This window comes from Gavia stellata, chromosome 1 (genome assembly GCF_030936135.1).
Source record: "Gavia stellata isolate bGavSte3 chromosome 1, bGavSte3.hap2, whole genome shotgun sequence".
Classification (NCBI taxonomy): domain Eukaryota; kingdom Metazoa; phylum Chordata; class Aves; order Gaviiformes; family Gaviidae; genus Gavia; species Gavia stellata.
Genome location: NC_082594.1, coordinates 37,125,245 through 37,141,194, shown reverse-complemented (window position 1 = coordinate 37,141,194; position 15,950 = coordinate 37,125,245). Strand labels below are relative to the sequence as shown.

General features: G+C 35.5%; 1 protein-coding gene across 1 annotated transcript in view; it reads right to left on the bottom strand.

Moving 5' to 3' along the window:
* Nucleotides 1–15,950, bottom strand: part of PCDH17 (protocadherin 17) — an 89,861-nt gene that overhangs the window by 54,751 nt on the left and 19,160 nt on the right. Inside the window, exons 2-3 of the mRNA XM_059819882.1 lie at nucleotides 8,038–8,096; nucleotides 7,715–7,887 (exon numbers count right to left, since the gene is read on the bottom strand). Coding sequence (XP_059675865.1) covers nucleotides 7,715–7,887; nucleotides 8,038–8,096 — 232 coding nt within the window. The remainder of the gene's footprint in view (nucleotides 1–7,714; nucleotides 7,888–8,037; nucleotides 8,097–15,950) is intronic.

The following is a 15,950-nucleotide window of genomic DNA, read 5'->3' as shown; positions in this document are numbered from 1 at the left end:
ATGACATATATAAATTAATTCAGTGGAGAAGCTTCCAATGGAAACAACATACAGGGCAAAAATATAGATAATTTTCAACCACTGAATATATTTGTACTTATAAAATAAATAGAAATAATGGAGGGGGAGGGGGGGGAATTAAATTACCTGAAAAATGTAGCATAACACACCAAAAGGTACATAGGTGAAGCTGTGCTGAACGGGTATATCCCTTCTTTGTGTCACAGTGACATGTTTTGTGTGCGTACAGATGCAGAAAGTTCTTTCTGCATGTTTTGAAAGTCAGTTATAGAAATTCCACACACACCCCCACCCCCCAATTTGTGGCTAAATACATTAATTAAATGTGGAATAAGCTATTCACAAAACTTCACTGCTACCAGATACATGATGATAATGATCTGCCAGATAATGAAACATGCACCTGATTAAAAACTTGGTTTAGCAGAATTCAACTCCAGTTGAAAAGCAGGATAACAGGCAATAACAGGTGGCAATAATAGGCTAAGATACTCTGATGCAAAATGTATTCACTGTCAGTTCAGCTGCCAGAATGTTTGCACTGCTTTTCTATTTTGTATCAATGGAGGCAGATAAGTAAGTAGTCGAGGCATTAAGCTAACCCATCCCTACTCCATTAGAATGCCACTTCACTTCCTTTTCTGGCTTCTTTTAGGACAAACATCTGCTTCCTCAACTCCTCCTTCCTCACCTAGATAGCCCTGCTTGAAATCCAAATCTGCTCCTATACTTATGAGAAGATCACATTACAGAGGGAAGCTATGCCTGGGAACGCTCTCATGTCTAATGGGGAAGCAGCAAACAAACTGGACTCTGCTTCAAAGTGCACCTGGTTATCGTTCAACCTGACATCATGCAGTGTCACTCACAAATCTAGACTCAGTATTGAAATAACTAAAATGTAAAAAGTGAACCTAAATTGACTGGTAGACTAGTAGGAGGTCTAAAAATAAAACTTAAAACCAGGAAGATATTCAGCATAACTGCAACGGGGAAAAAAAAAAAATCTTTAATACTCTGAGTAAATAAAAGTTGGTAGATAGAAGAGTTTTGTCTTTATTTTGCCTAAATCCATCATATAATTTGCTCAATACGTAACACAGTAACAGATATGTCATAGATGACTGGGTATTAATATGAGAAAGGTTATGACAATCATCTGTATAGCAAAGGCAACTGACCTGTATTCCTCTCTGTAGTTCATTAACTTAGGTTCAAAGAGAGAATATTATTCTGATCTCTCAAAAAAGGGCATTACAGAACATTTGCTTAGCCTAGTTCAGCCTAGGTAAGGAAGTCTTGCAAAAGTGTTACCTAGATCATCTTTAAATAAGTGTTTGAGATCAAGGCAGTTAGAAAATTTGAAACTTTTATGAGAACTCCTCTGACTAAAAGTGAAATATATTAATTTAAAAGTTTAATACCAATAGAAGTTTCAATATTCCTGTTCACCAAGGACTTCATAGGAAGGATGAGACCAATAATAATATTGCTAATTCTCTTAAATTCAGAAGTACTGTTTCATTGAACAATGTACTCACAGCAGAAAAGTAGGAAGGAAGAGCTGGCAGTGGCTTAAATGTCATAATGAATTTGTTAAACGCACTGGAGTGGACATAGAATGAATATAAATATGGCCTTATTCTTCATAAAAGTCTGTAACTCTACATAAATTTTCAGTCTTAAATTACAAATCCCGCTATTATAATGAGGCCAAAATCAAATATCTCCAGGGTGCTGATAACGAATTTGGTCAATCAGAAGCAGGTAAGTTAACAGGATAGATAAATTAGTCTTTGTCCTGTGCTAGTCTTCATCTAAGATCACACATGTGCTCACATAAAGCACAGAAGCCAAAAAAAAAAAAAAAAAGAGAGAAAAAAATACCTAGAAAAGAACAAGTGAAAGGGGAAAAAAATCTCATTTTCTGTGGGTTTCACCTAACCTTTTCCAGTATTTACAGTTCTAGAAACAGATACTACTACTAAGTCATACTAAGATAAGGAAAGAGACTTTCAATACAATTAAGTTGCTCTTGTAGCTTGCCTGGATAACAATTAGTCAGATGAAAGTGAAGAATGGATATTGTCTGCAAGTCCTGACATACAACAGCAAGTTAGCATCTTACCTGACCATGTTAGGGGTAAACAAGTTGGAAGGGATGATAGTCCTGGACATAAAGACTCTTAGGTGGCGTCAGAACAAGTAGTGCAGTCTGACAGCTATTCATATTTTGGGCACAGAGAGAATGGGATAGGAGATGTTCTGTCCAGGGGAAAAAACCTACAGGAGGAAGCAATGTTGAACAAAATATTTCACTGGTTGTGTCAGCTCTGGAGGGCCTCCCAGCCTCCATCAGTTTCTCAGCAGAGGCCATCACCAGCTCTGAGAACTTTGAGAAGAAATATTTCTCCACAATCTTCTTTTTCCATTATCTCATTAAGCTGATGTACTCATAAAAGAACCCATCATCCCCAATGGCATGGAAAGCATTGGTGATGATGTCAGACAGCAGAAATTTGCTTGATGAACTTTCTGCACTTACCAGTCTAGACTGATTCTCACTCAGTTAAACAGAATGGATTTTAATTATCCTACAGACTCAAGCAAGATTATGGCAAGAAAATCAGTGGATAGTTCAGAAAAAAATCTTGGTAAAAAATTCTGATAATTTCTGCTCTGCTGCAGATGGATAATGCAGGATACTCAATTTCAGGGATTGTTCTTGTTTAGAAATTGAGAATATAAATGTACAAGTTACTACAGACTCATTCTGTGAATGTGTTCAGTGGACAAACTCAAGAGTTAACGGTATTCATAGAGATTCTATAACACTGATATAGTTTTTATTTCTAAGACCGTTGCATGCAGGACTGCATTAGTAGTGATGCATGTGTATTTTTGTTGTGATGATGAAGAAAGAAGTATTATATTTAAAAGTTATTTTTAAAATGTCTTTTTTTTCCTGAAGATGCATTCCAACCCTTTTATACTAGTCACATATATTTTAGATTAAAATAAAGCTGTTCTACAAGAGAAACCTTGTGAACAATACAGGTCCTAGAGGAGTCTCTGATACCAATGCTGAAGAGTTTTCTTTTACCCTTCCTCCAAGGAGGTGCCTCCATTTTTTGTTTATTCTCAGCATCTGTGCTACTAGCCAGCAGGAGTGGGGAAGTGATCGTGCCCCTGTACTCGGCACTGGTGAGGCCGCACCTCGAATACTGTGTTCAGTTTTGGGCCCCTCACTACAAGAAGGACATTGAGGTGCTGGAGCATGTCCAGAGAAGGGTGATAAAGTTGGTGAGGGGTCTGGAGCACAAGTCTTATGAGGAGCGGCTGAGGGAGCTGGGGTTGTTCAGTCTGGAGAAGAGGAGGCTGAGGGGAGACCTTATCGCTCTCTACAACTACCTGAAAGGGGGTTGCAGAGAGGTGGGTGTTGGCCTCTTCTCCCAAGTGACTAGCAACAGGACAAGAGGAAACGGCCTCAAGTTGTGCCACGGAAGGTTTAGACTGGATATTAGGAAAAAATTCTTTACTGAGAGAGTGGTGAAGCACTGGAACAGGCTGCCCAGGGAGGTGGTGGAGTCACCCTTACTGAAGGTGTTCAAGGAATGTGTGGCCGAGGCATTGTGGGACATGGTTTAATGGGCATGGTGGTGTTAGTTGATGGTTGGACTTGATGACCTTACAGGCCTTTTCCAACCTTAGTGATTCTGTGATTCTGTGACACTGTTAACGAGGCAACAGCACATGCAGAAATGCCCCCTCTATGGGATGCAGGTGTGAACGGCAAGCAAACGTGTTGAGAGAAAGATGCAATACACAGTAATAAAGAAAAAGTTGAACAACAAAGCTACCGAATTTGAAGATACTTAATCCCTTGGATATTTTTAACAATGACATGAAAATATAGATTTATGTTAAAGCAAGAAAACACAGACAGCAAAAAAAAAATAAAAAGGATGGAAAAATTCCTGGGAAAATCTAACAAAGACGATGATTTATGAGTAACTACAAAAAAGTCCATAACTCTATATTGTTTTAATGATCATAAGGTGAACATACCCATCATTCACTAAGGAAAGTATAAAACGCACATCTTGCTGTTGGACTGCTTCTTGTAGATATCATTTATGGTTTACAATACCATTTTCAGCTTTGGATATCTTCTTGAAAAATACAGATTATTGCTGTTATACTTAAACCATACCAAACAAAAATATTATTCTGTTATTTAAATAGAAAATGTGAATAATATATGCTACTTCAGGTGGAACAAACAGGTAACTTGACAGGTGTATTCAAAACTATTAATTCTTGTAAGCCTTCTAAGAAGGGTCATCTCAAACTGTTCAAACTAGTGATGGGGTTAAAAGTCTCAGCAACAGAAATGAAAAAAGAGAGGTAAACAAAACAAATCTATCTAAAACCATTCTATTGAAAGAGTAGCAGGCAAATGGAACAAGCTGCTTAATAAGACAGCTGATTCAAATAGCGTAAGTAAGCTTAAGAGACAGCTAGATATTTTTATGCAGAAAGTGGCTTGGAATTCACAGCAAGAGGATATATGGTTGACATAACTAAAATGGGACATGCTTATTTTAACACAACACTTACTGTCCTGATAACTTTTATTGAGTTGGGGTTTTTCCCCCTTTCTTTCCATTAAGGCCAAGTGATAAGCTTTCATAAGCATTTCAAAATTATATCTGATTTGCATTATCTTTCCCACTTGTGTGAATGTTTACAGTCACCACCTGACAAAATTTGCTATCTGGAGATATTTTCCTTGAAATTGAATATTTTAGTAGTAAACTTACTGAGGCTTTACCATCCACTGTTTTCACTATTTTAATGCAAATCATAAAGTAACTTGATTGCCTCCCATCCCATGCTGAAATCAGAAGATGTCTTATCTACAAAAATTATTTTTTCATAAAATTTCCTACTTCTCTATTACTGATAGAAGAACAATTGCTGTAGTGCTACTGACACAATTTTTGTCTCAGTATGACCATTTAATTTTCAAGCTGTCTGGGCTAAAGTTGCTCAAAACTGTAGTTAAACTACTCGTATCACTAGCATTCTTATTACTGCCGTGGGTAGAATTGGACTCGTGACAATACTGTTTGGAATTACATACAGAGGATGTCAAACTCAAACTTAACTCATTTTTAAACTAGGAATCTCAAGTCAAGATCCTGAAATCACAGTTAATCCTGATCATTTTTCATAAATGCCAGAAGATCTGATAATTAGCACTGTTCTAAAAACAGAAGTTAAACTATTTTAAATATCTTTAAACAACAATAATCAAGTCTGAAACTTTGCTACAAAATAGTGAAGTCCCATCCCTGTGCACAACCCAGAATGATGGCACAACCACAACTTCTGATACTGCTTCAGGCACTGCCATAAACTATTTTTTCTAGCAAGCTGTCCATCTCCTTTTCCCAGAAAACAATTTTTCTCTAAAGAAAGTGCAATACTTTTTCTATCCTAATCATATGTATTGTATTTCTCACGCTCCTTCAACTTGGCTTATGACTAGAGAAAGCAATTTTATTTATCTTCTTTCAAAAGAGAAAAGTTACTTTGGACTAAGAGCCTTAATCGTACTAAGCTCAACGACAAGCGATCATTGATTTCATTGGGAACACCACATTGCATCACATTTGTTACTGCAATGATCTGTAACCCCATAAACTGCTTGCTACACATTCAGTTTTCATAATGTGCCAATGTTTTTATTACAGCACACTTGAGACGGAGGAGTTAGTACAAGTAAAAAAAATTTATATCATTACCATTTGTAATTATATTTGGGGGAAAAGAAAGAAAATAAAAATTAAAAAAAAGTAGTTTATCTCTCTGACCTCATTCTTTTTTCTTTCTCAGTAAGAAAATTCACATAAACACCTGCTGCTGGAATTCAGTGGTTGACAGTTCAAAACATGTTTAATAAGAATGTGAGGAATTAATATGAGTCACTGGAATAAGTTGTTTCTTGATGAATAGGGCCTCTCATCTCACTATAATGACAGGTACAAACCTCCATATAACCCTTTGCATTACAATGAATATAAGCAACATGAATGGTTGGCTTAATCTGCTTACTAGAGTTTTTATATTTTCACCAGTATGGGGCTTGATGCTGCTGGACAAACTGCAATATTATGAACTCTGGCCATACAATCCTTTTCTAAAAAAAATTTTAATTTGAGTAGTAAATAATTTTCCTAATGAAACTTCTAAAATTTTAGAACTCTTTCATGGCTATACTTAATAGATAGAAATCCAGAGATTTTTGTCTTTTTCTTACACAAAACTGAGAAAATTAGACACATATTCAAACAGCTTCTTAAAAAGTAAAGAAGTCCAGTACTGCATCTTTATACAGATCAATGTCCAATTATAAGCAGAGAGTTGCTGTGGCAAAAGGTCAGGAAAAAATAATCTTTCTGGCATTTATTACTTGGAAAATAAGGTCATATATGAGGTCAACCGTCAAATACATACAGAATAAATTATACTGTAGCATTCTAAATATTCTACACAGCAAAAAATTATAATGCAATCTCAACATAATCAGAAAAATTAAGTTGAACATGTATTTCCTGATGACTGTACTACAGATCAGACTAGGCTAAGAGGAAAAAAAACCTAGGTCAAATTAATCAATAATTAATAAAAAGCTTATAATATATTTCTGCTTAATTGTAAATATAGCTTCTTATTAAGGCTGACTTATTTAATAATCTTTTAACTGTCTTTAGCACTGAATCATCTTCCCCACAACAAACTAAAATAATAGCAAACATGCAAAACATTTAAAAATAATTCAGTGGTGCACTTCCTTATTGCTTACAGCCTAGAAGCAAAACACAAACACACACAATGCTGGAGTAATCAGTCTGTCTGATGCTTTTAAAAAGAAGTGTCTCTTTTGAAATAAGAGACCGCATAATTAAATAAAACACATCTGCAAAAAAATAAAATGGACACAGAGTTTGAGGAAATAAACAACCTTGTTTGTCAGGATGAATGTTTGCAGAGAGCCCTGTCATTGTCCTGATATAAGTCATTTTATCTGTTTCACAGACACTCACTCATCTTTGGTACCTCCACAGGATGTGAATGAAATAATACTGAAAATCAGATTATGTTATTATTTGACACTTCTCACACTACTATTAATTGTGAAATCAACATTACAAATAGGAAAATACATCCATGAAATGAAAACATCTTCTGATCCATTTTTACTCGTCAGACATCCCAAGTCTCTTTTCTTTTCCTCGTCTCCAAACTACGTGAGGAATGTAAATGACTGGCGTTCTTTTATCAGTTGCAGTCATGTCTAGTTTGAATTTCCAAATCACGCTTTGGCAGAAGGACTGTATGTAATATATCACAGGCAATGCCAGTGAAGATAAAGTATATTCTAATAATTTTAGAAAAGTACTAATATTTTTTTTTAATCTACTTTGGATATTTGTGGTTTCATTTCATGTTCATTCCGAAAGATACTGAGAGTTCTTTGCTCTGGGCTAGCTACAAGATTTACTGTTTTCTCTGATAGTATTATCAGTGGACTATTCCACCCTGATAAACCAGAACTGCAATACTAATAGGTTTATAATGACAGCTTAAAATTTACGCTTTTGTAAGCATTGGAGGCTTCACTCACCTTGTTCAAGTGGCTGGCTTTTAGTTGAAGTAGTTTTCATCTTGAGTGCCTCCCTAACAGACATGTCACAGCAGGAGCCTTTGTTAGTGTCTTGGTCACTGTCAGCCTGATCACTGTCCCCATGCCCGCTGTCCCTCAAGCTGGCTCTTTCTGGATCCTTGAACGTGGAGCTACTGAAATACATATTTAAAAAAAAAAAAAAGAAAAAGAAAAAAGAGAGCGAGTTGTATTTACTTGTTCTAAGTTGAATTGTACTCTCTGGCAAAGCAATTTTGACAAGAATGCAAATGGGGAAGCCGAGAAAGTTATTTAATAGGCCTTACCTTTGAACAAACTGCTGCCTGCTGCCCATGTAATTGGGCTCTGCGGGAAAATTGTCTGTCTGTGAAAGAGAAGGAAAAAAATACGTATAGTTGTACACTGGACAAATCTCCTGCAGAGCAACAAGATTTCCTAGAGGAGAAATGATTAATAATTCAAAAATTCCCTTAATCTTCAGATTTGTACATTTTAATTAAATTGGAAAATGCTGGCATGTAATTATGTGCTCAGAACAATTAAATGATTCCGGTCCACAAATTACCTGCTAAAGTAAACAATGAGGCTCCAGTAAGTGGCATTCTCTGTTAGTAACCTGACAGATGACACTGTTTATGTTTTTTCATTAGTTAGATATTAAGACTGATGGTTATTGAAAAGGAGAGAAAAAAATTACTTTTGCACATTGCAAAAGTGAATTATTCAATAATACTAATTTTTAATCGTAATTACATCATCTACTGGGATTCTGAGGCCCTTACTGCTGTAACACAATTTCATATATTGCTATATTACTCTTGAATTGAAGAAAAAAAGCAAAAAAAAAAATCAGGAGAATTTGTGGCTGAATAGCTGTGGGGTTTTTTTAAAATGCTACTGGAAAAGTGCAAGTGTGAAAATATTTGGATTTTCTCTCTTTAGTTTTCATCAGTATTAATAGCTATGTCAGAATAATGAGAACCACACATGCAAACAAGAACATTAAATGATTGTTGTAGACAAGTAGTTTTTAAAAGAAGATACTTTCATTAAGTCTGTCATGAGTATATTTTTAGCAGCATGAGCTAAGTAACTGTAGAAGCAGAAGTATTTACAGCATCCAGACCAACATGGAGTCCTGCCAAAGGGAACTGAATTCCCCTTGTATCATTAGCTGAAGTTCTTTGGGAGAAAGAGAGACTGCATCTTTCACAAAACTCCATATACTGTACATTCACACACGTCACTTCTTCTTGCAGCTGACCTAGTGACAGAGCTTCTACTGTTTTCTGCATCACTTCATATCACACCACTATGCTGCACAGCAGCTATGAGTTTTGCAACAACATCTAGCATATCAGTATCAGTAACACAGGCAGCGCTCAATTAATGGAGCAGAAGGCCCAAGGTAAGGTTTAATGATGTCGCACAACAAGTGTTTACACAAGTGACTGGTGTCCTAGATATTTGGTTTTCCCTGCCACTCCCTACTCCATTTTTTTAGCTCTGTTTTGGTTGTATAGGTGGGTGGTCATTAGAAGTAATTGTTACTGCTTGTATGGTTGGAATATTGGAGCTTGGAAAAGATGCATGAAGTTACATTGGGAATTTAACAGTCTTTGCTGTTTGCAACAGAAAATAGGTAGTCACCTGCCACTCTCAAGGTACATGTGAAATTGTAAGATATCTTACAATGGATATCTTATGTGATTTAGGGAAGGGATGGAAGATAAAGAATTATCTTCTGCTCGGCATGTATGAAGTCAATTTACACTGTACTTTCTTCTTGTTTCTAGTTCAATACTTTGGTTCAAAAATTAGGATTAAGACACACATCGTGTTCACATTTGGAAGCTGTTTCTAATTTTAGCTGTGGCATACATAGCATTGTATATGTCGTTACAAAAATAATCTGATGTTTTTTCAGTGAATTTTCTTTTATTATAAACTGTATGACAGAATCAGGTTTTACTTGTCTGTTTTGAAAATACAGCAAAAAGCATGTATATTTATAATACTAAATGATTTTTTATCACATCAAAATTGCACATAATTTAGAAATCTAGGTGTTTACATCCAACTAGAGACTTGTTCAGCATTATTAAAAGATGGGCTTATGAAAGTTTTTAAATACTGCCTGAGAAATGCAAACAATACACTATATTACGGAAGGAGAATTCTGAAGATCTGGGACATTAAACTCAGTGTTGTGTCACTGCTTTTCCAAGTCAGCGTTTCAGAAGCTGATGATTTCAGCTACAGGTATCCAAACTTTAAAATCTGGCCACTTCAATTAGGGGACAGTTTAGTGCTTTGCGCTTAAAAACAGACAAGATCCTGGTTTTAGTATATGCAATTAGAATAAAAGCTTGTCTTAACTTTTAACATGTTTCAAGTTTTAAAAACAAACATTGAAAACCAAAAAAAAAGGAAGGAATGGAGGCACAAAGATAAATATTTCAGCATTCTTATATGTAACCTCCTAAATGCAGCACATCATATTTTGGAAGCAGCCTTAATTCTGCTTTTTATTCTTTTCTTGTCGCAAATTGTAAGCTAGTATCTCCTTGTGTGCAGCAAATCCACCCCATATATATACGCATATAATCATTATGACACTCACAAAGCCTGATACTTCTCAATCCAAATAAACCTTTACAATTGCAGAACTCATATCTATTTTCTAGGTCTAATAACTCAACTATAGATGCCCAGGAAAACTGACCTTATGCTTTCATTTGTGTAAGAAATCTGCCTCCTCCTAAACACAGCTGCTACTAGAACCAACATTTCCATTTTTTGTGTTGTTGTGAGGCAAAATGCCCACTAAAAACTGCCTTTTCATCAATTCTCTGCCATTAGAAAAGTCAAACTTTTGCCCTGGAATTAATTATAGCACCTCCTTAAAGGTGGTGTTAAGAACTTACCTATAAGCTGGACCACAGTAAGAACTGGTCATACTTTTTGTTTCTGCTTTTTTATAGCAAAAAAAAGCATTTCACACACCCTGGACTAGCCAAGATATAAATTTTAAAATAGAAGTTATGACCACAATTCAGTTGCCGTCCTAAAAATGGGAGCTGCTTCTGAGAAATTCTGTATTTATTGTAATCATTAATGACCTTTAACTCAATAATAATTTGACCAATTTCCTTCATATTGTATTTTGCAGCAATAGAAACAGTTGGGTGCCAGGTTACAGTGGGTTCATTGCTGCAAAAGAACAAATGTAAATACTTGATAACCATATACAGGCACAGAGCTCAGAGCTGATTTCTTTTCCTTCTCTAAAAGCATTAGACCTTCTCCTGTGAACTATGAAAGTACAATGCTGTTGAGCTGTAACAGAACACCCTGAGATACAGGCAGCAAAGACAGAATTGCTTCATGTATGATAATATCTGTACAAAAACTGGGATAATAAACAAACATCTAATTTTAAGGCTAGGCAGTTTAGAGGAATCTTAGAAAGGTAAGCATCTGCTTCACAACAGATTACAGAGAGATATGAATGTCTAACTCCCTTAAACACTTTTTTTTTTCTTTTAATCCCAGTTGAAGTGAGAGGTCATATACTTAAAATTTTTACACTTTAACATCTTATGGAAGAGATATTACACATTTCATCTCATGCATTAATCATACCTCTTTACACTGCATAGCTGTAACTCAAAGAAATGAGTGCTACTTTAAAAATCTGTCAACAGCAAATAAACTCTTTGTTCTCCTCTGGGTATACAGCCCTTTCTAGGAAATCAGAGCCATCGTGTTTCTCTGTTTGCCTCCAGTTCTAAGGTAAGTTTCAGTTCACCTGCAGATAACCATCTAAACGCTAGTCATCTACTCTAAGCTAATCACCTAAGATCCCTCTATAAGCATTAGAGACATACAAGATAAATCATCCCATTTTGGGCATCTAGCTTTAGGTACTTACTGCTCCTGGAGATTACTTTCTCCAGTAACTATAGGGGAATCTGGATGACCAGCAAGATATTCAGTGTAATAGCTAAATCTAAGTAAGATGCATTGTATCAGGAGTGAATTATATGGAATTACAATCTCCTGATAAATAACCAAAAATTACTCAAATGCCAGCACTGTTAACCTCCTGAAGAACAAAATAAGATCCACCTTCACCCTCTCCCACGAAAACCCCCAGAAACAATCCATCTCTAAAAGTCACCGGAGTTAAATAGTAAATACATGTTTTCTGTCTCTGTGATTCAAGGTTGAGGTCTGGAGTATCAGTTAGGTCACCAACTACTAAGATACAAGTTGCTCAGTAGGAGGAAAACATACTGGGACAAATGTTCTATAAAACTAAAGCAAAAGCAGAACTGTCCACTGCCCTGGTTAGATACCTGAGCACTAAAAAGTCTGTGATGTTAACCTAATTGTCCATAGCTCCCCTAGAGAAGAGGTCCTGTTTTTATGGCTCATTTTCACAGATTAGTGGAACCAGTTCATTTCCAATGAGAGTATGCTGTTAAACCATTCAACAGATACACTTTTTCACAGTTGCTACAATGGCCCCTTAAAAATACTTTCTTCCATTTATCTGTCCTAATATGTGACCCTAGAGTAAATGTGAAATTTTAGGAACACTGCCATTACTGCAATGTTGCAGAAAAATTCCTGAGGATTTCTGCACACATTTAATACAGCTTTCTCAGAAAGATGAAGCTCATAAAAAATGTCATTTTGAAAGAGATCAGAATGCATATAAACCTTTCAAAAGTTGCCAAAATTTAAAAAAGAGGGTTACTACCTTTCAGAAAATATCTTACAGTTTGACTATGTTAACTTTTTCACTGGGGAGTTGAGGAAGAGGAAAGGAAAGACCAGGCAAATTAAACCTGTGCAAAATACACTTTTACTGGTATGGGGTTTCAGATGTAATGATATAATTGCTACAGTCTAATAATGTGACTTGAAGAATCATTTACTGGCCAGCGTTTGCATGAACAACATGTAGAACATCCTTCAAGTGTTATTGTCAACCGTCTGTGAAACCATTCATTCTACTACAGATGTTAGGGCTTGCGTATTAAGACCACACAGGGGTTTAGATAAACCACAATTGTTGCTAAGTATTGCTCTCACATGGTGAATTTAGAATCCTGAATTTTATACATTGAAAATAAAACCATTCAGAAGTTTGAAAGTCAACTGTTAAGGTTCCACTAATTAATTCTAGTATGGTTAAGATTTCCAAAATTTTCATTTAGAGAAAGGAAAATGAAAAATTATGCCCAAGAACAAAGTATCAGAAAAAAATTCCTCATAGGATCCATTAACCTTAAATAATCTCATAAGGAAAAAAAAAAGTGAAAGCCTCATCCCTGGAAACAGTTTGAATCAGCCTGGGCAAAGCATTACACAATGAATTATGAGGAATATTTTTAGCAATGGGCTACATTAATCTCTTTTCCCTTTTTTTTTTTTTTTAATATGTTCATGTTCACAAGGTATATGTGTTTACTTCTGTTGAAAAGTTTTGATATTTTTATAACTAAAAAGGATTTCCACTGTGGCTCTGCACACATACATATTTTTTCAAAAAAGTCAGGATTAAAATTATAGTCCCATATTAATCAATCAGGTTTCAGGGATTCTACTGTTGTCCAGTAAAACAATGGTAGAGGATTTCACAAGGCATCTGCTTTCAAGAATTCCTATAAAAAGCAGGCTGTCTATTAAAAATTAGAGGTTCCTAGTTATTTTTCTTTTTTTTTTCCTTAATCAAAATCTTAGTTACACCACAATTCTGAAGATTTCTAGCAATCTTTGGTGTATTCCATACTCTTTGACTAAAATTAGAGAAAGATAAAAGAAAAAGGTTTTAATTCAACAGGTCTCTCTCCTAAAAAGAACCCCACCTTAAAATCAACATGACTACAATGAAAAAGACAGGGAAAGTGAGAGCGAGAAAGAGGGGGGGATAGAGAGAAATGCAATCTTTAAATATTCTTGACAAATTATGCCCAGAAATAATTGTCATATTAGGGAAAGATGTATTCTAAAATGTAAAAAAAAAGGACTTAAACATTAATCAGATTTATGAATATTAGCCTACTAGAATATTCATAATTTTTTCTCAGAATTACAAGAACAAGTATCACATTTTCAGAAATGATTCAATGCAACTCCATTTTATGTAGGTGTTCATACCTGGAACTATAATAAAGCAAAATGTCTTTGCTGGCTCTAACTTCTTTTTAATTAAACATTAAATGCACAAATGAAATGAAACATCTCTCCCCTTTATCAGACTGCCACTTAATATCTAACTCAAGCATCTTCTGTGTCTTCTTGAACAGCTTAATTCTGAGTATTCACCCTTCCCCCATGAAATAAAGATCTTATGTAATGGCAATCACTTTTCAAGACAAAAGAATTGTATTCTGCCAAATCTAGTTTTGAAAGAGCAGACAATTGTCTTCATTTCGTTAGGAACAGTTTGTGTTCAACATAGTACAATTTTTCACAAAGACTCCTCAATATAAGACTGCCAGTGAGTATATACACTTAGCCTGAAGTAGTAGTTTTTGATTTCACCAGACCTCTTTCATTAAGAAAATGTATTAGCCCAATAGCAAAAAACCCCCCCCCGAAACTGTGCATAAACTTCTAATAAGTTATTCTATCTTTTTGAAGGACAAAACTGAATAGGCTGCTTTAACAAATCTTGTTCTATTATGTGCTCTCCACTCTCATTCTTTTGAAAATGTTTTTGAGACATAATTTATATGACATGTACATATTTGGGAAGCTTCACACTTGCTGCAAAACGTGTATTTTGGTGTTACAAGACCTACAATGTGTTTATGTGAATTTCTGACATATGTAACATTCTTCAAAAACACACTAAAAACACAAGGCAACAAAAACACTCAGATCCACAAGGCAATAGCGTTCACCAGGCTGCTGTACTCTTTATTGAAGAGTGTTGATGGCTCGTGTTTTCTTTCTCTTGTATGAGAAAAGCAAAACTGTGAGGGAAAGAGGTCCTGAGCTATGCAGTCAAATGCACAGTGACATCTGAAAAGCGAAACTCTGGGGACAGAGACTACTATCCTTTCCTGTAAGTGAAGGAATGCAGATTCTCCCCATATAAATGCCTGGTCCATGTACTATTTTCTCTTAGCAAGTACCACATTCGTCACAAAAAAAAAATAAAATCATTATTGATCTATTGCTTAAGCATTCATATTAAGGCATTGAAGATATTTAAGTTGTGTTTGTACTACTGGCTTGAAACCAATTATTTCTTAAATTTTTACAAGAGTTTACTCTGCATTGTACAAGGCACAAAAGAAGACAGAAGCCTAGACTGTTGGGATTTAATACAGTAGAAGGATTAGAATTTGCAAGGCCCAGGCAATCTTCCTCTCACCTCACTGATGGTTGCACCAAGACTGAAGGCTGAAGAAGCTAAAAAGGTCACTACAAAAAGACATATTTTTGGTTGACCCTGGTAAAAAAGTAGGCTTAAAAGACACTCAAAAGATGGGGTGAGACCAGAACCTGAGCCGATTTTTTATTAGGAAATAAAAGATTGAAACCTTTCAGGAACAAGTTTGCCTCTTCTTCAGTGGGGAAGTCAGCTAAACAAAAGCCTTCAACTCCTCTGACAGAGCAGATGTAGGATATATATTTAAATGCAGACTTCTCTCTCTGAGAAAGATGGAACTAGGAAAAAGTGTGGAAGCTGAACCCAAAACTTCCTTCTACTGAAAAGGGAATCAAGAAGATTTTCTGGACCAAACTCGAATTGCTGTTTGTTTCGCTCATTTTATTTTGCACTGGAGAAACATGAAATGTAAGCATTTAATGAAATTAGCGTAGTCTGGGAAGAGAATGTGGAAAGCTGTCAAATGGGACTAGGAGAATACAATTGTAATATAAGCTCTTAAGATGAACTACTTTTTGGTGAAGGTGCAAGATCAGAACATAGGAAGAGGTGCCAAACATCACACCACATAAATAGCTCGAGCTCAAAGTGCAATAGCTCTGTTTCTGCTACCACAACATCAATAAATAAACATAATGAAATTCATGACACATTATTACATTGCTCTGTATTGCCTCTATTCATTTGAAAATGATGAACACATTTAAAATAATTCACAACTTGTCAGAAGCCTGTGAGCAGTGCAGTTAGACTGGTGCTTTAAGAGGCATTCGTGAAGATCTTATGAGAGAGCTTGATACGACT